This window comes from Meles meles, chromosome 4 (genome assembly GCF_922984935.1).
Source record: "Meles meles chromosome 4, mMelMel3.1 paternal haplotype, whole genome shotgun sequence".
Classification (NCBI taxonomy): Eukaryota; Metazoa; Chordata; class Mammalia; order Carnivora; family Mustelidae; genus Meles; species Meles meles.
In genome coordinates, this window is record NC_060069.1 from 109,495,084 (window position 1) to 109,518,492 (window position 23,409).

The 23,409-nt window shown below is 36.2% G+C and overlaps 1 protein-coding gene across 4 annotated transcripts in view; it reads left to right on the forward strand.

Moving 5' to 3' along the window:
• The window catches only part of CBLB (Cbl proto-oncogene B), a 222,857-nt gene that overhangs the window by 80,837 nt on the left and 118,611 nt on the right, over nt 1-23,409 (forward strand). For all 4 annotated transcript variants that reach the window (XR_006818015.1, XM_046002091.1, XM_046002092.1 and 1 more), the window contains exon 4: nt 10,584-10,730. Coding sequence is in view for 3 of the 4 variants with exons in the window: in XM_046002091.1 (XP_045858047.1) it covers nt 10,584-10,730 (147 nt within the window). In the remaining variant the exon portion in view is untranslated. The remainder of the gene's footprint in view (nt 1-10,583; nt 10,731-23,409) is intronic.

Genomic DNA, 23,409 nt, shown 5'->3' on the forward strand with positions numbered 1-23,409 from the left:
GGCAGTATGGAAACCGCTGATCTCAGAAGGGCCCATCACCACTGCTCAGCTACAGAATAAGCTAAATCCAGTTTAAGAAAATCTTAGACATTAAAAAATTTTTTAATGTATCTGTTGTTGCTTTCTATGTTCAGAAATTTTAAGAGGTTGTTGGTGGCCCAGGGAAATCCTACTGCTAACAACTATGATAGGCATGTTTTCCTCTGATTGCTTTACCTTTTTCTTTTTCATTTTGAAAGAGAAAAATATCTCCAGGTATCTCCAGTATCTCCAGGTACTCTGTGCTTTAAAAACCCCAGCATTTCTCTGCAAGGCCATAGACCTCTAAAGCAGCCCCTTTCTCTTGAATCATTAGCATATATGCATATCATATATTTGGTAAGCTGAAGAAAAAGTGTGAGTAATTGAATCCTTTGGTCCTGTGTAACTAGAATTACTTTCGTGCTGTTTTATGACAAAGATATATATGTGATGTACTAATTTGCCTATATAATCGAACTATGTTCCTAAAAGTAATTCAACTTGAATGGAGTTTTTTTTTTTTTTTAAGAGACTATTATAAAGGTAGGAGATAAATTCACCAACTAGATTTAAGTATAATGAGACCTAACAGATTGAGATGACTCCTTATTCTGCTTAGCCGTTATTCGATTGTCTGACCTTTGTATTCCCTGCCTAATGTTCTAAAAATGTGAAATTATAGGGAGACAAACCATAAATGACTCTTAATCTCACAAAACAAACTGGGGGTTGCTGGGGGGAGGTGGGATTGGGAGAGGGGGAGCGGGCTATGGACATTGGGGAGGGGAGGCGAACCATAAGAGACTATGGACTCTGAAAAACAACCTGAGGGTTTTGAAGGGTCAGGGGTGGGAGGTTGGGGGAACAGGTGGTGGGTGATGGGGAGGGCACGTTTTGCATGGAGCACTGGGTGTTGTGCAAAAAGAATGAATAGTGTTACGCTGAAAAAAAAAATAAAAATAAAAAAAGAAAAAAAAATAATAATTGAGGCTTCATTTAGAGAGGGATTTGGAAAAATGCTAATGTGCCATTGGTGAACGTACTGTGGCCAAAAGTACATTTCTGCATTCTAGAAAACTGAAACTCAGAGGTCAAGTAGAAGGCTTGGGGTGTTTGCATCGGAGATGCATTCTTCACTTGAGAGCCAAAGCAGCCTGAAAGTCCGTGGGGCCACAGGATGGGGACGTTGCCATGGGCATGGAAATCTGTTCACTGTCCCACATGTACATTTCAGGTTTGCTTGAGAACATCAGTAGAATGGCTCTTCAATGATATTTTTGTTTCTTGTTGAAAATTGGAAAACTTAAAGACAAAAAATAGAAAACAGTTATAAACTACCCAGAGATTACTATTTGTGTCTTTTTGTGTATATTCTATAATTTTTTCTATTTATCTATAATGTGATATTCAGCTTTTAAAGAACCAAGACTGTCCTGGGCCTATTATTTATTATCCTTTTTTTCACTGCATTCTTTTATTTTGTGGCACATGCATGCACATACACATACATATTCATATATATATATACACATATTATATATATATATATATATATATATAATATATATATGTGGTATCCAAATCAGATGATACCAAAAATAAATTAGAATTGCTTGGAAAAAATGGTGTTTAAATTTCCCGCAGTCATTTGAATGATGATCATTTTAATGCCAGTGGAAACATGGAAAAAAAAATCTCATGATTTTAGCTTTTTTTCTGCTTGTAATGCACAATGTGAGCACGGGAGAGATGAGCTTTATTCTCCTCTTTCACTTGCTCCAAGAAAGCAGGGTTGAAATGGGACAAAGGTATCACTAAGGAAAATTTCCAGAATCAAAAGGAGGAAGTAACGGTCAGGAACAGGTAATGTGGTGGGAAACTATGTAATGCTTCCTCAGAAAATACAAATGTGTTCGGTTTAATTGAGGTTCTAGAAACCACACATGGAGGATATAGCACTAATTTCCTTTAGCTTGCTAGTATTATATTTCCATTCACGAGGAAACTTAGAAACAGTGGGGAGAAAAAAGACCTTAAAACTCCTAGAACAGTGTTTTTTTTCTCTAATTTATACATAAACACCAGATTTTTAATTCTTAAGGCAGCTTTTAGTAAAAATTTCTTTTCATCAAGGTTTGGAAAGTTAATGCTTTACTAAGTGGCATTTCTGTGAACTCTTTTTATATATTGCGCCTATTTATCTGTTTATTGGCCCTGTTTTGCATTCTGGAAAAACTTTCTCTTTTTTTCTTTAAACATTTTATTTATTTGACACAGAGAGAGCACAAGCAGGCAGAGAAGCTGTCAAAGGGAAGGGAGCAGCAAGCTCTCTGCTGAGCAGGGAGCCTGACGTGGGGCTCCATCCCAGAACCCTGGGATCATCATGACCTGAGCCGAAGGCAGCCCCTTAACCTACTGAGCCACCCAGGTGCCCCATGGAAAAACTCTCCTATTTATAGTTCTTTAACTATTTCTGTGATCCTTGAAATGAACATTTACTGAATATCTGTTACACGTGAGACGCTTGTAAAAGAATAATAAGAGTTTCTCTTCTCTAAAAAAAAAAAAGTTTTGATCTGATGGAAGTGAAATTCAGTGTGTATATAAAATAACCATTGCTGCTCTTCAGAGAAACCTTTGTGGTGTGGCAGGTCGTAGGAAGTGGTGGGCGTGGTGTCCAGTAGATCATAGCTAAGAAAGGAGCACAGGGAAGGGACCGTGAGAGTACTTTGACATAAAATTGGTGCAGGTGAAAGTTCAACAGACTGACACATAGGACCTTTGTTATCGTAGAGGAGGAAGAGACAGGTCAGCACAAGGTGCGGAGCAGGAAAATGGGAGACTACTGGATAGCTGGAGGAGAGGGAGAGGATGGAGAAGTGGTATGAGAAATGGCAGAAAGGTGACCCTCTCCCACGGAGAGTAGAAATACTTGAAGGAAATATTTTAGGAAAAGTTTAAACCATATTTGACTGAGTGAAAAAGACAAAACAAAAACCATCTTTGTGATGAAAAATAAAAATGTGGTATAGAGAGTGTAATAACTGAAAGATAATTGAGAATTTTCCATTAGAAGCAATAAATACTAATTAACAATTCAGCTTGCTACTTCACTGTAATTTTTTTTTCTCGTGGTAGTTTACAGGGAATTGCAAAGAACTGAACATCTATTAATAAAAGAAAAAGTGTTGCTTCAGGGTCAACTTTTGTTTGTTGATAAGTCTGGATTTTTTTTTTTTTTTAAATCACATTACTCCAGGTCAAAAGTATAGTTTGAACTTCTAATGTTTCTTTTTCCTTTGGGGGAAAAAAAAAGAAAAAGAAAAAAACCTAACAAAGAAAACAGAGTTCTATGTTCTGATTGCTTTTATATGAATCTCATAGCGACGTTGATTTTCCACTTAGTTTACAGAACTTTCATTGCATTTTATCTTAAATAAAAAGGGATGTAGGAATGGATTTTTTCTTTTCTCTCTCAAGTAATTGACTGGTCTACATTTTTAAGATTTATTTTACAAAAGGATACTTGTTATGAATTAGGTTTAATCAAAAGATGTCCCGCATTAAAGACAAAAGAGTTTTCTTTATTGAAGTGGATATTGTTAAGCTTTTAAACCAGTTGAAAGTACTGGTAATCATACCATACAGTAGTGGGTTCTTAAAATAAATTTTCTGTATAAAATTGTAAGAATCACCAAAGACATGTTGTTAACCCCACTTTGGCATTGCCACAATATTTTTTAACTGATATAAAAAATTATTTGGGAAGCTTTTTTGAGACAAGGTTTATTGTCTTTTCTTCATGGAAACTGTCATAATCCTAGGAAATTTCAAGATTCATACAAATGACCCCATTCAACCTTGGAGTTATGAAATTCCTAGCTTCAGTAGCATTCACCCTACTGTACCTTCTTTTTTTTTAAATTTTTTAAAATATTTTATTTATTTGACAGAGAGAAATCACAACTAGGCAGAGAGGCAGGCAGAGAGAGAGGAGGAAGCAGGCTCCCCGCGGAGCAGAGAGCCCGATGTGGGGCTCGATCCCAGGACCCTGGGATCATGACCTGAGCCGAAGGCAGAGGTTTTAACCCACTGAGCCACCCAGGTGCCCCACTACTGTACCTTCTTGATGTGGGGCCACATTCTGCCAGTTCTGCATCACCACAGGAGTTGTAAATTCCTCTGCCTCTCTCCCTGATTACCACCTTTGTTCTGGTTCTTTCAAAGAGTTATTCCCACTGCATTGTGCTGTGCCTTTGGAGAAGTCTAAACCCCCTAAATTCACGAAGAGTAAGATTGTGCCATTATCTTTGTGTTATCTGGGCCTAAACCAAACCTAGTATCTATAGATACTCAAGATTTATGGGATAAGTGACTGAATGGATGAATCGAATACTTGTCCATTGTTTGCAATGGGACTGTAAAAGGCCACCATTGACAATTGATAATCTTAATAAAGTGAGAATGATGATTTTTGCCTCATTAAGATGGTCATCAATTTAATGGACAGTAATATTAGAAAAAGAAGAAAGATTAATGATACCTATACTTTTAAACAAAAGTGGTAGGTAGAATTAAAAATAACTCTTATTGTTTTTTAAATTTGATGTGTTAGGCTCTTACCTACATGCCTTATTTACATATAACAACTCAGTGAGACAGGCATTTTTATCTAAAATTTTAGGGGTGAGGAAACGGATGCAGACGACTGGTTACACGACTTGTTCAAGAGTAAGGGTATAAACCTAGTACTATCAAACTTCAGGATAGGATTGTTGACAAAGCAAGCAGAATATGTTTTGAATGTCACCTGGGAACTTGTCAAAGGAAACTGTATTTGATTATAATAGGCATATTTCATGTTTGAGTTAGGTTTAAGTAAGACAATTGTAAATTGTCCATTTAAAACTGTTTTAGAAAGGAAATACATTGACTGTGAGAGCAGCATCCTTATTTTGAGAGCTAACTTCTTGCTGTTCTCAATAGACCTTCGCAGGCAATGCATTTAAGATGTCACAGAGAGGGGCGCCTGGGTGGCTCAGTGGGTTAAAGCCTCTGCCTTTGGCTCAGGTCATGATCCCAGGGTCCTGGGATCGAGCCCCATATCGGGCTCTCTACTATGTGGGGAGCCTGCTTCCTCCTCACTCTCTGCCTGCCCCTCTGCCTACTTGTGATCTCTGTCTGTCAAATAAATAAGTAAAATTAAAAAAAAAAAAAAAAAAGATGGATGGGCAGGGTTCGTCTTTTCCCAGCCACAGTTTTGGACTTGGCTTCCCTGGCCATGTTTGTGGTAGATGATGTATCCTTTAAGAAAAGAAAAAGGCCTCCTTAGTTACCCAATTTAGTGCAGCTTTTGGACTGACATAATTTGCTAACTTCCTTTTTAAGTGAGCAGTTCAATTTCCAAAAAGTAACCTGGGAGAGCTTGAAAAATTGTCCTTTACCCTGCTCGGGTGAGTGAGTTTCGGCTCACACTCTTTACTTCTCTTATGACTTGGAGTAGACTCTGTGTTTTCATTGGTAACTGCCCCACACTCTCCTTAACAATATTGGGAACTTTAAAGCATTTGGGCAGCAAATGGGTAAGATCCAGTTTTATTTAAGACTCTCAGGATCCACCTCAATAATAGTCTGAATTCCCATGAGGGAGAAATGAAAGGCAAGTCTTACATCAGCTTAGTCTTCTCACTTTCGTAGGAATCAAAATGTTCCCAAGGTCAAAAACAGTGTGAAGTAACTCTCTAAACCTATCTTGGAGAGGGCACTGCCTCAGAAATACAGTGAATGAAAATTGCTCTTTAACTGGACGTGAGCCTCATTTTAAATGCCGCTGTTTATATTCTTTATGTCCTGCCTTTCTTTTTATGTTGAATTTGTTTCACCTTGTAAAGATTAGGAAGAGCATGTTCTACCTTTTAAATGTGAGAATTGAATTATTAATAGTTTGGGGATAAAAAATGGTCTCCTCTTTTTTCTACCAAAGGTAGTACATTCTCACAAACTTTGGACCTCACTAATACAAAGTGTCACTTGAAGTTTTTCACTAATGCAGCCTTTAAAGCTTTTTTATTTCTTCCTTGATTTATGACACAGCTGTTTCCTGAATGGAGAAAATGCAAGAACTACATGTGATCTGATTAGATTACATTCTTCATGTGTCTCCCACATTTAGTGGAGGCTACTCATCAAATCCTGATGTACTTTTTATTCATTTTTCAAGTTTAATTTATCACCCCAAGATGGCTATATTTGGTGTGTTGCCCCTCGATATTGTATCATGATAATCTATTCATGTCTTTTTCTGCCATACAATGTATGGCATTAAGGGTGGGATTGTGTCATCCCATAGCAAATAGTGTGTGCCTCCAGTCTCTGATGTTGGCTGTAGCCACCTAAAGCTACTGAGACTTACCATAAGCAGAGAAACTTCATCATTCCAGAATCATGCTAATTCACTCTGGTTCAACCTCGCATTCTGTTCAGTTAAATGTAACTTGACTTTTGGATGAATTGATTCATACCATCTTAAAGAAATAACAGTGTTCGGTAGCTGAATCCAGGACAAAAAGAAGTATCTTGCTTTGGTAGGGAATATTGTTTTTTTTTTGTTTGTTTGTTTTTTTTTTTTTTTTGAGAGAGAGAGGTGGGGAAAGTGAGAGCAGGTTGGGCAGGGAGGCGGAGGGAAAGAGAGGATCTTAAAGACGATCTTAAGCAGGCTCCATGCCTAGCACAGAGCTCTACATGGGACTCCCTCTCTTGCCCCTGAGATCATGATCTAAGCCAAAATCAAGGGGCAGACTCTTGACCCATTGAGCCACCCAAATGCCCCATCTAGGCAATATTCTTGACACTGCTAATGCATTTCATGGTTTTTTAAATAATACAGCTAGCTTTCCTTTTCCTCCCTTCTTCTTCTTCAGGTTTCCTCTAATATTTACATCTTCTACTGGTTTACCCAGTATTGCCATCTGGAAGCTACTTTTTGATCACCCGGTATTTCAAGATACTTCAGTTCTAAAGCCTATTTCTTAGTTAACAATTTTTATACAAAACTTAACAAAATTTTAAAAGTGGCTTAGCTTGTGGTGGTTAATAGCAGATATATGGCAGTAAATAGTCAAAATAAAATATTTCTTACATGTGAGAGTTTTGCAAAATTCCTCATAAAATTAAAGTTATGTTTACAAGATTATTGAGTGGGCAAAGTTTTTTATTTCTTTAGATGTTTAGAGGTAGGAGAGTTTTAGTGATAGAAGCATATTCTTAATTAGTAATTATCTTCTATTAAGCAGTCATCATTTTGGTGTTATGGGGGCTTAGGGAAAATTGGCCAAGTATGGAAAAATTTCATAATAGGAAAAAACATTTCATCTATAAAGAATATGTACAGTTGTTGCTTTTCTTCTGTGTCTAGATGGTTAGAGATATATTCTTGGATTTTGTTTTTTCAAAATTGGAAGTTATTTAAAGAAAAAGTGAGATGGGGAATTAAAGCACATCATATATAAATAATAGCAAACAACAGCAAAACCCCACAATTATATAAAAGACAAAACCACATGCTATGATAATAAATTTAAATGACAGTGGATAGTACAATAGGCATCTCTTCTTTTCATGTCTTATGGATTGCAGCCTCTAAAAACACGGACCTTTTAAATAATGGATTTACAAGGTGATCATTTACATATATGTGGCACATGTGTGTATTTAAAAATTAGGTATAAAATAAATATATATTTTGGTCTGTGCAAAAATTAAGGTAATGCAAAACTGTTGCATTCACATATTTTTAACAACTTGAATTTTAGTTTCTTTAAAGACTAAAGGCAAAAAAAAAAAGTATCTTTTTCCACTGCCATAGTTTGTACAAAAAGTAAAAAGTGTGGCAGTCCATTTGCAGGAGTAGAAAAATTGAACTATTTCACACATTTTATTTATTTATTTATTTATTTATTTATTTATTTATAAAGGTTTTATTTATCAGAGAAAGAGCTCAAGGGCACGAGTTGGTAGGAGGGGCAAAGGGAGAAGGGAAGAAGGAAGGAAGAAGGCTCCCTGAACAGGGAGCCCAATGTGGGGCTTGATTCCCGGACCCTGAAATCATGACCCAAGCCACCATCAGACGCTTAACTGAGTGAGCCACCCAGGCACCCCTCTTTCCCAACACTTTATAATTAAGTTGATGATTAGTTCTACAGGTACTAGTGATTACTAGAGCTTCTAGACTATATCATGTGACTATTTCTGCTTTAAAGTACAGTGTCTTATAGCCAGTGGATCACTTAGCTGAGATGGGTAATCACTGACATTGTGCTTCAGACTTTAGCTCTAACAAATAAAAATGAAAAACATTTGGATAGGATTATGATTAAAGAACAAAGACATAAAGGGATGGAGAGCAACCAGTTCAGACATAAGGAACAGTTGGTTTACCCTAATTATAGCCATCTTGATTTTTCTTTTTTCTCCTGTGTGTATCAGTTGGAAGTTTGGTGGAAAATTAACCCTTTTGCCTAATGATATAAATAAATTTCTTGCAGATTTTCTAAAAGGACTTTATGCCCTTCCTTAAACTCAAATTTCAAAAGTCAGTTGCAGTTTGTACTGGCCACAGGTCCTCCCTTTGATCTGGTTCAGTAGTTCAGTTTTCATTTCCTACAACTGAATTTCTTGTATCTACCATCATCTAAATGAGGATGTGTTGACATCAATGAAAAGATCAAAGACTCAACTAAAGAATGCTTACATTTGGGTTAGGCTGAATTGTGTGGAAGTGTGGCTGAATCTAAGAAAATAATGGAACAATGTGTGCAACCATAACGATTTTGCAGATTGTTTATTGTTGCCAGTCAAGCATTAAAATATGGCCTAAAATTCTGACTCTTCTTTCTCATAAATCTTCTCATAGATTATAAACATTGTGGAAATTGGGACATTTTTGGTTTTCCAATACAGATGAACTCATTGAGGTACAGATTATACTCTTGCTTTCCTTTCATTCCTACTTTGCCCACTTTTTATCATGAGTACCTTCATGTATTCTGTATTCATCTTACATGGGAAGCTGTTGGCTTCTTTTTGAAATGTTCTAGAAAGAGTGGTACTCATTGACTTTATTGACAGGTGCATATTATATGATCTCTTAGGTACCTAACATGTTTTCACTTATTATCTGAGAGTTATTAAGCACAGATACGTGACTATGAGGCAAAGAACCACATCTCTCAGTGTCCAAGGCCTACTGAAACATTGTAAGGTCTTCAATGCAGTGCAAACTTGATGACTTTCTCTAATTATCGTCTATATTTTAGTCCTAAACCAATTGAGTCATCCCATCCTCACATCCTGACCCCTCAACACACCCACAAAAGCAGCTGAAGTTTCAAAATAGAGTATTATACGTGTACCTATTGAGGTCTGGTGATTCTGAAGAAACAGAAATATAAAGAAGCAAGGTCAGTTCAAAACTGACCAGTTCTTCAGTGTTCTGTGTTTTGGTTGCTTCTTTACTGTTTAGCACTAGCAGTTTTGGACTGATGAACATGATGTAAACTTCTTAGGAAGTGGCGGGAAGGAATGCCCATGATAGTAGTATTTTGAAGTGTGAATCATATTTTGAATCACATTTTGAATCCTGTCAGAATCCCCGGAACTCACACCTGCCTTTCCCTCCCTTCCAAACCATTTTTTTTTTTAATACCACCATAACTTTTTCTTTCTGAAACAGATTTAATCCTCTGCTCCATCTTTTTAATCCATTTTGGTTCCCTGTTCCATCCCGCAGTAGCCCTTAACAAGGAGAGTACATTAGAATTGCTCAGGGAGCTTCTGGAATTATGCACATACTGGGAACCCATCACCAGAAACTCTCATTTCTTGGTGGGAGTAGAAAGCCTATTTGACAAAGAATTTGTTCATTGTTTCAGGTGCCTCTTTATGTGCTGTCCCCACCAAAATTTCTCATCCTGTGTCTTGCCATTTCCTTCAGTAGCTTCTGCTCTTCTCTAGCCATGCTAAACCCAGCTATGACACTAAGCCTTCTGTTCCATCCCTCTATACTTTTGTATGGAAGCTGTTGCTACTGCCCCAGTCAATACCTTCTCCTTCCCTTTCCTTTCTTCCCTTCCTCCACTCCAAGTCTTTTATCTGTCAAACTGCTTAATCTTCGTAGATTCTCCTCTAATGACAAATTTTCCTCACTCCCCCATGTAGAAGTAGTCACTCTGTCTTCTGTGTGTAGTATTTATATTTGATTACCGTTTTTTCAGGAGTGCAACTCTCCCATTCAACTGTGAGCCCATTGAAATCGTGTAATTTATCTCGTTCATGTTTATGTTAAACAAACACATGGGTGAATCATAAAGTGAAAGCCTCTTAGGAATTTAAATGGATAGTTTGTATGAACACTGTTTTTAGATGCATTCTTAAGTTGAGGTTCGTGATCCGCCCCCAAGACCTATGTTAATACTGTATGTAATTTATATTTCATAATATATATTCCCATTAAAACTTGCACATATGTTTATTTATTTTTTTCATTTACCCCCTTGTATCCACAGACGAAATCTCACGAAACTGTCCCTTATCTTCAGTCACATGCTGGCAGAAATCAAAGCCATCTTTCCCAATGGGCAGTTCCAGGGAGATAACTTTCGTATCACGAAAGCAGATGCTGCTGAATTCTGGAGAAAGTTTTTTGGAGACAAGTAAGTAGAGATCATTATAGTCTGTGTCCAATTTTGAAGAACGACCTCATCCTGCCTCCGATTCTACATGGTTATGGATTTCACTTGAATATTTTGAGACCGTACTGGCACATTTTTGATGAGTGTTTTGATTGCTAATTTTCCTATTCAGCCACCAAAAGTATGCTTTAATAACTGAATAGTTTTATATCCTTGCAAAGCAAATATCAGTTATACTACATTTACTTGAAGAGCATTCACTGAGTAAAATAGCTTGCTCTAAGAAGTAATGGTATGTAAGATGGAATCTCTCAAAAGCTCACAGCTTTTTATGACTTAGTGCACACTTAAGACACGTGCACAGTAGAAGGCAGAGAAGGATAGATACTTTCAAAATGGCATGAAGAAATTGTTCTGACAATTCAGAGAGGGCAGCAGTTGCTTCATGACTGAATGAATCAAGGACTGCTTCTCAGAGGAGGTGGTGTGTGAGCTTGGTTGAGACCTGATTTTCAGGTGGGAGAGAAAGCCTTGGCACCCCAGTTCAGGCTTTCTTTGTGTCGATGCACAGAGAGTATTGTGTAAACGAGATAGAGAAATGAGGACCATGTTATCACAAGTAGCAGATAGAGATGATTTCCTTTAGGTACTTCCTCCCCAGACACGAACTTTGGTGAGCACACTCAGAATGTCCTTGAATGCCGGCAGAACCCTGGCTGAGTGTGAAGGGGGACGAGTGATTGCTTACTCGTAGATTGTTGTTTTCATGCCCTAGTTAAAAGTCTATATGTTAACTGGTGAAATGAGACCTATAAAATGTTGGTATACACTTTTGATGGTCTTAGTCCTTTGACGCTGGTGAATTCACTGGAACAATGGGTTTCCTTTTTTCTTTTCTTTTTTTTTTTCACTTAATGAAATGCTATGCTTATCTCAGTGCTAAGTGGTTAGCTTTCTAACTTTTGGCTTTGGAAATGTTAAAGCCCTTTTCTTGTTTCTTAAATAAAATGTATTCTGAATGATTTGTCGGTACTAAAGGGTGAAATACTGTTATTGCCACTAACATGAACATTTTGTGTTCCAGAAATCTAATCATTTATAATGCTCCTATATCCATTCACAAATGCAAAATTAAAAGGAAAGATTCATCCTCCTCTAAATTAGAATAACAGCCAAAAGTATACTAATTAAATACTTGTGGACCATAGAAAGCAGAAAGGCATTGCCCAGTTCTGGAAGTCTGAAATGAGAGGGTTTCTTCAAGTCACAGCTCATTTATTAACACTTTGAGCCTAACACACACAGTTGGTAACCTTCAACATCTACTTTATCTTAAAATTTTAAGAACATTTATAGGCTAAAATGTTTGTGGTATTTCTTTTTGAAAACTGAAAATTATGGTGAATCATGAAATTATTCGCTTGTCAAAAGGTCAGTAAAAAATGGAAAGTTTGCTCACACACCTTTTTTTTTTTTTTTTAAGAGAGGAGTTTATGTTGCTGGTACCTCAAGCCACAGAGAATTGTGCATTTGAGACTTCTTTGTTTCGCTTTATTTATAACCATAGACATCAAGGGGCTGACATTTCTCTCCAACTGCTACATGAGTGAAATCACTATTAAATCAAATGGGCCAGTCTTAAAATACTGATTAAATACTCTCCTTACCTCCCAAACATTTTTATGCCTTTTTCTCCTGTCTTCACTTACTTGAGAAAGCTGTTTCATTTTTCTTTAACATTTTACTTTTGGGATGAGAGCCAAATTTAAAGCTCCTTCTGGAACTCAGACATATTTCCATAGTCATCAAAATTAATGATTCTTTTATTAGATCATTGGAGAAACCATCTTTATATTCTCTGTGGGTTTTCACCTTATTTCACAATGTTTTATTGAATGAATAAGCAAATGAATGAATGATGTAGCCTTTCAAAAGGTTGAATTCTTTTATCTTCCTTATGCTCTAATACTAGTTTATATTTTTGCATAACTTCTCGTATGGAAGCATTTCTGTCATTTATCTAGCTACACATTGAAGCCATGTGAGAATGCTTTCATTTGATCTAACCAGTGCCTTTAAACTTGAGAACAGTATTGTTTCCAAAAAATGTAATCATTGAGAAGTTCTAAAAAGAGCCAATCGGATTATGATTTTTATAAAGCAGTTTTTAAGCTTAAGGTATTATTGCAATTTTTTTTTCAAAGTAACTGTCAGAACAAGGTATTAAGATTGAATTAAAATTGGGGGAAAAAACTATTTTTCAAAAAATTTTGTAAAACTCCTAAAAGCAGTTTTGGTATTCAGGCCTCATAAATACAGGAAGCAAGAAAAAAATGCGTTTTTAAATTTTAATTGCAATATAATTAAATAGAATGTTATATTAATTTCAGGTGTATAATATAGTGATTCAACATTTCTGTATGTAACTCAGTGCAGTGCCCCTTAGGATAAGTATGTCTTAATCCCCATCACCTATTTCACATAGTCCTCCCACCTCTTTTCTCTTTGGTCACCACTAGTTCGTTCTCTATTTTAAGAGGTTTTTTTTGTTTGTTCATTTGTTTTGTCTCTTAAATTCCACATATGAGTAGAATCATTTGGTGTTTGTCTTTCTCTGACTTATTTTTAGCATTAAACCTCTAGATCTATGTTGTTTCAAGTAGCAAGGTGTTATTCTATTTTATGGCTGAGTAATATTTCACTCTACATGTATACATGTCTTCTTAATCCATTCACCTATTGATGGGCACTTGGGCTGCTTCCATATCTTGGATATTGTACATAATGCTGCAGTAACATATGGGTTCATATATCTTTTTACATTCTTTCGGTAAGTACCCAGTAGGGGAATTACTGAATCATATGGTATTTCTAATTTAAATTTTTGAGGAACCTCCATACAGTGTTCCACAGTGGCTGCACCATTTTGCATTCCCACCAACAGGGCATGAGGGTTCCTTTTTCTCTACATCATCACCAATAGTTGTTGTTTCTTGTGTTTTTGATTTTAGCCTTTCTGACAGGTATGAGGTGATAGCTCATTGTGGTTTTGATTTCATTTCCCTGATGATTAGTGATGTTGAGCATCTCGTCATGTGTCTATTGGCCATCTGCATGTCTTCTTTGGAGAAATGTCCGGTCATGTCTTCCACCCATTTTTTAATTGCATTATTTGGGAGGTTTTTTGGTGTTGAGTTGTATAAGTCCTTTATGTATTTTGGATACTAACCCCTTATTGAATATGTCATTTGCAAATATCTTCTCCCACTCAGTAAGTTGTCTTTTTCTTTCCTTTGCAGTGTAGAAAGTTTTTTGTTTTGTTTTTGTTTTGTTTATTTTTGTAAGCTCTATGCCCAACATGGGGCTTGACCTCATGCCCCCCCAGATCAAGAATATCCTGCTCTATGGACTGAGCCAGCCAGGTGCCCCCAAAGCTTTTCATTTACTTTTGATGTAGTATCAGTGGTTTGTTTTTGCTCTTGTTTCCCTTGCCTCAGGAGATCTGTCTAGAAAAAAGGTGGTTATAGTCAGTGTCAGAAAAATTACTGCCTGTATTCTCTTCTAGGATTTTTATGGTTTCAGGTCTCACATGTAGATCTTCAATCCATTTTGAGTTGTTTTTGTTTATGGTGGAAGCAAGTGGTCCAGTTTCATTCTTTTGCATATAGCTGTCTAGTTTCCCAAGCACCATTTGTCGAAAAGTCTGTCTGTTTCCCATTACATAGTCATCCCTCCTTTGTTGGAGATTAATTGACCATATAATCATGGGTTTATTTCTGGTTCTCTCTTCTATTCCATTGATCTGTTTGTCTTATTTTTATGCCAGTACCATACTGTTTTGATTACTACAGTTTTGTAGTGTATCTTGAAATCCAGGATTCTGATACCTCCAGTTTTATTCTTTTTTTTCCAAGATTACTTGGCTATTTCAGGTTCTTTTATGGCTCTATAGAAATTCCAAGATTATTTGTACTAGTTGTGTGAAAAAAATGTTGTTGGTATTTTGATAAAGATTACATTAAATCTGTAGATTGCTTTGCATAGTATGGACATTTTAACAATATTTGTTCTCCTAATCCATGAGCATGGGATGTCTTTCCATTTCTTGGTGTCATCTTCAATTTCTTTCATCATATTTTATAGTTTTCAGAGTTCAGGTCTTTCACTTCTTTAGTTAAGTGTACACGTAGGTGTTTTATTCTTTTTAGTGCAATGTGTATGATTTCGTATCCCAGCAGACAAAAATCTTTAGGTGTCATGCTTAATAGTTCATTTCTGTGCTTCTCAACCTTTTCAAAGTCATGGCCGGGCCCATCTCTCTGCTCTGTCTAGCTGCCAAAAGGCTGTGCCTGACTGGAGTCCCAAGTCGATCAATAAGAATGATGTCCCATGGTAACCTAGTTGGGAAGTTCTGCATTTGTTAGGTTTTTATGCAAATTCATTAAATGTTTTAATGCTCGAGTCCTGCTTCTGCTTTCTTAGTCTGTTGACCAGGAGGTAGTAGAAATATGTGGAGAAAGAGAAGCGACATTATTAAATAAATGTGTCTAAGCAAATTCTGCAAAATAAGATCAATACCAAACTGAATCTTTGCACTCTGGAATAGTAGTTTAGAGTACAGAAACTCTAGGCACCAGTCTCAAAAAGTAGATTACTAGCTGTTAAAAACAACAAAAATCCATTGATGGGATTAGACTGTGGCTGGCAGTCATTTTTCTAAGCAAGTCAGCAGGTTTTGGGCCACTGGTGCTAAGCACTTCTTTACACTGACAAGATTTAGACATACATTTCCAGCCAAATTATAATTCAGCAAGAACCATGAATTCTAAACCTGCATCTTTTTTTTTTTTTTTTTTAAGATTTTATTTATTTATGACAGAGAGAGATCACAAATAGGCAGAGAGGCAGGCAGAGAGAGTGAGAGGGAAGCAGGCTCCCTGCCGAGCAGAGAGCCCGATGCGGGACTCGATCCCAGGACCCTGAGATCATGACCTGAGCTGAAGGCAGCGGCTTAAACCACTGAGCCACCCAGGCGCCCCTAAACCTGCATCTTTTTATGTGTCATCTTCTTTCCATCCTTACAAGTTCTGTTCTTCAATTTCAAGTTCAAATCCTTCTCTGTATTACAGCAACAGCGTTCTGACCCGTCTTTGTATCTTCAGTAAGAACCTGTCCTGTTGTTTTTCTTAGACCACAGAGCTCTCAAAAAACAAAACAAAACAAAAAAAAACCCACAAAACCCCCATTCATTTTTTGTTAGTTTTTTTTTGTCTGAAATGTTTGTATGAAGAATTATTGATTCTAGGTTAAAATGTAAAATCCTATTAATATGACAAACTTGAGGAACTGTTTGTTTGTTTTTTGGCTTCATCTCTTTGTAGTCTGCTCATCCACAAAGAAAGAACCTAACTACACAGCACTGTTACACATATTTCCTGATGTGCATTTTCCCCCCTATTTTTTGTGTTTTGTTTTCCTAGATTGCATCCACTGTTTGGAAAGCTACTCACCCATGCCACTTTGGGAGCTACCCTAATCTAAAGTGAATATCCATACTCTTTGCTTCCAAGTGCCTTTGCTCTTATCTTCTCTAGACTGCAATGAACTGCTGACACGATCACATTTCCTGAAAGACGAGGAAGGTGTTTTGAAAGCAAAAACCTGCCTTCCTGATTTTTGTTTCTTAGAACCTGGCACATTTCCTGGAATGTGTATGCACTAATAAATGTTAACAGATTGCATGAATAACTGGATGGATGGATGGAGGATATTTATTCTCTGCTCAAATTTTCAATGACTTTATTATTTATAAATTAATTTTTTTTTAAATCTTCAGTTTCTATAGTTCAATTCCCTGGAAGCACCCTAGCCTCTTCTTTCTTTTTTACCATCCCAGAATTGCTCAAGTCCAGTTCAGAAGACCCCTTTTCTGTACTGCTCTCACCAATATACACCCCTCTGTAAGATCAACTTTCAGTATTCCATGCCTCGTGTCCCTGTTGTGTTTTAGACATGTTTGTATTATTGGAGGTATGTTTGTTTTGTGGGTCTTTCCTGCTTGACTATGAAGCTCTTTGCTGACTTTTTAATCCAAAAAATTTCATCCAGATACATTGGCAGTTATTATATGTTAAACTCTGTGTCCAGTGCTTTCTTTTTTTTTTTCCATTTTATTTATTTTTTCAGCGTAACAGTATTCATTGTTTTTGCACAACACCCAGTGCTCCATGCAAAACGTGCCCTCCCCATTACCCACCACCTGTTCCCCCAACCTCCCACCCCTGACCCTTCAAAACCCTCAGGTTGTTTTTCAGAGTCCATAGTCTCTTATGGTTCGCCTCCCCTTCCAAATTTTTTTTTTTAATAAACATATAATGTATTTTTATCCCCAGGGGTACAGGTCTGTGAATCGCCAGGTTTACACACTTCACAGCACTCACGATAGCACTTACCCTCCCCAATGTCCATAGCCCCCTCCCAGTGCTTTCTTATAAGCTAACTTCATTTTTAATATAATCTTTAAACATTATCCTTTAAAGGTATTGAATGAATCCTTTAGGTACTGTATACATAACAGACAGTAATTGTTGGATGAATTCATGTATTTTTCTAGCATTTCTTTCTTTTACTTATGTCCTGGTCTTCAGTCAAGTTGGATTATTTGGATGTTTCTTGATATACCAGCAGTTACAGGTGTCTAAGTGCTCATAATGCTCCTCCTGCTTGTGGTTTTTATTTGCTCTGGCATCTATGTTCTGCTTAATCCCTCAAAGTGAGTCTTGCTTATGATTCTGTCCCTATTGTTGTTGTCCCTAGATCTCTTCTTAAACCCCTCTAAGCTCTTCTTTATCCTTTGTATTTATTATTTTTATTGTTTTAAAATTATTTGTCTAGCTATTTTACTTCCCATTAGACAATAAGCTCCATGAAATCAGTCTTTTTTATTCATCCTTGTATTTCCTGAAGTACCTTAGCACTATGTCTAATATTTAGATTTCAGGAACTGTCATTTATTTAATTCAAGTGAGTTGAGGAGTAAAGGACTGTATGTGGGTGTGAGCATATGTGAGATATGACAGGGACACAGTTTGCTTGTTTGATTGGGAGGCAACAGGCTGACAGATAGGTACGCAGGTAGGTTGTCTATGTTCAGGTCTGACTGTAACATTTACTAACTTTGTGACTTTGGACAAGCTATTGGGTTTCTCCATGCATCAGTTTCTTTATCTATAAAATGTCGATAGTAATAAACAATAATACCTCCTATGTAGTGTTGTCATAAAGGTTAAAGGAGTTAAAATCTGCTGCTACTAAAAGCTAGAGATCAGTGTCTGGCATTTAGTAAGTACTCTGTATTGTGGAATAATTAACCAATTCAAACTTTTCATCTTATTCTAAATTCCATTATATTAATTACTATGCAAATAATTTAGTTAATATTCAATTTTATGTGGTGGATATTCTATAGTCCCTAGAAATCTGAAAGCAAAAACCAAAAACAAATAATAAAATTTCTAAAATTGGGTGTAGGATAGAATATAAGAAACTGTCCTGCTTACTGTGGAAAAAAATTATCTATTTAAAGCTCATTTTACTGCCTCTACCTTTGATTTCCTGGGGAAGTGGTATGGACCTTCTTTGGTTTCCTGTATTTTCCTTTCACTTTTAATAAGAAATGAAGGACAATAGTTTCTTTACCTTTCCAATGGGTGAGATACATATTATTTTAGCATATTTAACTAGGTCAGTGTTTCCTCTAGTCAAAGAAAAGGCAACTTAATCATATTTAATCCACAGTAGAAATTAAGGATCTGTACAAGGTAACTGGACAGCAGGAGCTCAGGAAAAAACTGACCTAGAACTCAAGAAATGCTATTTAATATATCTCTTATTTAGCCAACTTCTATTATTGCCTATTTTTAAAAAATCTAAGGATCTTTATATTAATAAGGAAAATGAAATTAGAGGTCTATTTTGTATAACTCCTTATAACAAGATCTTAGATACAAAAAGCAAATAAGATGCCAGATTGTAATTTTCTACCTTTAAGCAATATGTATTCAATTTGGAGAAGAGAGCATATACAGAGTTGACAAATATTTAAAGCCAGCTCTGTGCCTTAGAAGGGTGCCTAAAGTTGCAAATACGAAATTATTTACTAGCGTGGTCAGAAGACCACTCCGGCTTCATGGAGGAGCTGGTATGTTGTATGGGTTGCACATATGTTAAGAAGGAGTCTGTTCCATGGAAAATGCTGTGACTGAGACTGAACTATTACAGTGTCTGCTGGAGATCAAAAGAAAGATAGAGATAACTTCAAGGTTACATAAATGCCTTCATTTTTTCCTCCTTTTTGTTATTTTTTTCTTTCTCCTTCTCGTCACTCTGAGTGCTTCAGTACATGACCAAATCACCATGATTTGGGTTCTGATTCTCATCCTTGAAACCATGATTTCATGGAACCAAGAGTATGTTTACAGAGTGGACACAATTTAACTGAGCTCATAAACTGCTCTATAACCCAGAATTTTTTTTTTTTTTAATTTACAGTGCTTGATGCCACTATCAGGCAGATGAGGATGTATATGCCATCATCAATAAATTTTCGGTGGAGCCATTTCAAAATTCTTGGTGAACATGGAATCCAAATAAGGGGTAGTGGTTTATGACCCAATGTAGGAGTTACCCTGTTTCAAGGACCCACGTACTTGCAACTGTTACTCTAACTGTGCTTTGAAAGCTCTGTCCTATTCCACCCCTTTGTACTTTCTTTTTCCCTTATACAAAGTTGCATTTTTAAAACTCTGCTCTTTCCAGCCCTGAGAACAATGGGAACCCATTGATGGGTTTTAGACCTGGAACTGGTCCCTCTTGCATTTTTAGGTGGGTGACTTCTTGCTGAAGTATGGATAATGAATGTGAGCAATGGCTTCCAAACCCATTTGATTATATTCATTATTACTAACTTATTAAATACTTTTTTCCCTCAACATAGCACATACCCTCCCCAATGTCCATCTATTAAATTATCATCTGCATACATACATATATTTTTGTATTAATAGCATGTAATCTCATTTATTTGACAGAGATCACAAGCAGGCAGAGGCAGGCAGAGAGAGAGAGAGGGAGAGAGAGAGAGAGGAAAGCATGCTCCCGACTGAGCAGAGAGTCCGATGCGGGGCTCGATCCCAGGACCCCGAGATCATGACCTGAGCTGAAGGCAGAGGCTTTAACCCACTGAGCCACCCAGGCACCCTGATTAAATACAAATTTTAAAAACTATGTAAAGGAGCACCTGGGTGGCTCAGTCAGTTAAGCATCTGACTCTTGGTTTTGGCTCAGGTCATAAGCTTCCGGTTGTGAGATTGAGCCCTGCATCGGGCTCCATGCTCACCTCAGAGTCTGCTTCAGATTCTCTCTACCTGACTCATTCTCATTCTATCTCCCTCTCTTTCTCGAATAAATAAATTTTCAAAAAAATCAAAATAAAAACTACATAAAAATGCAAGTATAATTTCAATATTTTCTTCTCATCCCAAAAAGGATCATCTTGTATACCCTCTGGGGTCTAACTGCCTCCCCCACCCCCACATACTTTAGAAACTGAAAAATTAGAAGAGAAATAGAAGACTCATAGGTAGGATGCCATTGTAGAAAACTAGGTAGCACTTATAATAATATACATAAAATAATCCATATATAAAATAATACATGAAATGGAATGAATACACCAAATAACTTATACATATATATATAAGTAAAAGAAATACATGGATTTGAGAATGATATAAAGATAAACTGAAGCATACCTGATTATTAAGCTATATGAGGCCGAAGAAAGGATTCAAATGTGATTTCTCAATTTCTTATTTGAACAACTAGTGCCCTTTCAGTGAGAGAGGAAAAATAGGAAGAAGAGGGGATTTGGCATCCAGATAAGTTCAGTTTAGACTATGTTTGATTTTGTGTACCTAGATAAATCTGTGTGGTGATAAGCATTAGTAAGTTGGATATATAACCTTGAGACTATGGAAAGAATATAGAATAGGGTAGAGATTTTAGAATTGATGGTATATTTATGAGAGTTTGCAGGTTGATAGCCTGTGGAGTATTTCTTGGCTTTATGAAATATTTGACTAAAAAATTAATAGTAACTTTTAAAAATTCATTTTCCATAAAAAATAATGTATTGAATTTTATTGAATAATTGGAAGTGATGGCACCACTAGATCAGAATTCTGATAGGGCAACATTTCTCTAGATCTGGGTGCCAGCTGCCCAGTTGAGATATGCTCTCCTTCATTTCATTGCAATCCTTCGCTGGATCTCTTTACTCATTTCTGTTAACTGCCTGGTTCCCAGATATTTGAGTTTGTAATCTCCGAAAGCTATGTGAAGCCATTGATGTAGACCATGCAGAATGTGCAGGGAGAATGAAGAGAGACAGATGCTTAAAGAATTCTGATAAATGGGAGTGCCAGGTTGGCATAGTCAGTTAGAGTTGGACTCTTGGTTTTGGCTCAGGTCATGATGGTTGAGATTGAGCCCTGAGTCAGACTCCAAGCTGAGTTTGGAGTTTACTTGAGATTCTCTCTCTCCTCCCTCTGCCCCTCTTGTTCGTGCTCTCTCACTCTAAAAGAAATAAATAAATCTTAAAAAGAAAAAAATGAATTCTGATAAATGAAGTGTTCATTGAAGAAATTTAAGGAAATGGAGGAATTGCCAGAAAAGCAGGGGAAAAAACATGAGGAGCATGGTAGAATTACACATGCTAAAGGAAGACAATATTTAAAGAAAGAGGGAGATGAACCAGATAATAATACTTAAAGATCAAACTAGATAAAGACTTTAAATAGTTTCCATTAGTTGTAGTAACATGAAAGCACTTAATACCTGATTTCTCTTTTAAGAAATTCTTTAAGTCTCCTTCATAACCAAAGCTTTAATAGACTCCATGTGTTTATGCAGTTTCTTATGTGAGGGTTTTAGAAGTGTCGTTGAAGTTGGATATTTCTTTTGCTTCAGTTTATCTTAGATCTAGCAGACTTTGCCTATTGCTTGTCAACTCATTTCACCTTTGTAGAGAGACTTATGAGGAATTTTTGAAATTATGGACTTTGTTGTTTATAAGATAGGCTGGGCTCTTATTGCTAAAGGGAAGATCATTTTAAAGCCTTGCGTAAGCCCTTCTGTGACAGGGTTTTCTAATTTTAGGATCTGTAACTTTCTGATTTTCTTTAATCTGACCTCAGAAGATAAAAGGTTATCTTGCTGTGATCCATGTAGCTCATGTGTCTTAAAACCTACCAAGTATCATTAACCGTTCAGAAACAATATACTGAAGAAAGTTGTGCAGTAGAAAGAAAAGAACAAATATTCATTGTTTTAAGACCAGAATCTTTGTTTTTCTATGGTTAATGACTACTAAGTAGAAAAATTAAACATGGAATTTTGACATGTTCTTACGGATTATATTTACAGTTCCTCTTCCTATCCCTTTTCACCAGTAAATTTTATTTATTTCAAAGCCAGAAAATAAATGGAATTATGTCCAAAGTAGTGTCATGCCTGTAGTAAATTTGTCATGTTCAAAAGTCTGGTCATGAGACCAGAAGTTAGAAAGCATCAAATCTATCATGTGAATGAGCTTACTGAGAAAATCAGGAATAATGTTGAAGAAACTATTTTCCTTGTTTCTGCAATTTTATAAAAAGTATTTGTCTCAAAATTGAACTTTCAGAATCTGAAAATGAGAATGATACTTGTCCATTTTACAGAGAAGTAATGCTTGTCTACACTACAGACCAAATGTTATGAATTTTTTTGAGAAAAAAAAAATCCTAAATACCCAACATATGTGTCTTTCTGTATGCGAGTCAAGAATTTTCACAGAAATGGTTAGATCTAATTATGAATATCCTTGATAACCATGGTTACCATTGTGCCTGTGAGGAGTTGTAAGGTAACTATTTGATGAGAATTTTGGTATGTTTTTTGTGTGGGTTGCTGAAAAATACTTGCTTTTCAAAAACAAACAAAAACTTTCGTGTCTAGAAACATTTGTGTTGGAAGAGTAAGAACAGTAGAGCCTGATAACAGTCTATTTTCATATTCTTTAACAAATTACAGAAATAATTGCAGAAAAATATTGGATTTAGGGATATGTATATGCAATGTATCAACAGACTTAGGAGTCACGGTACTAATATTTGCATCCATAATAAAAATCAAAACGTATAAAACGTCTTATGAATGTTTCATTATCTTCTGAACAAAACTAGCCCTCAACTTAAAGGTATTGACACTGGATACATCTTTGTTGGTCAAAGTGAATTTTCTGACCAAATTCAAATGAAATTAAAAATAGGAATGGGTTAATACAGATAGAACAGATTTTCATTTTGTTTAAAATCAAGGTGACATTTTATCTCCTTTAGCTAGAAGGAATTTGAAACAACTACTATCAACACCCCACCCCCACCACAACAACAAAACCAGCAACCAACAAATACACATTGACTTCCTTGTCTATATTATGACAAGTACTACATCTGTTCCCACATTTTCTTCTTTTTCATCTTCAAGTTTTTATGTAAAAATTTGTAAAGCCTTATATATTCAGTTTAATATACATACAGAAAAGTATACAAAGCATGTGTAAGGTAAAGAATTTTCATGAAGTGAACACACCAATGTA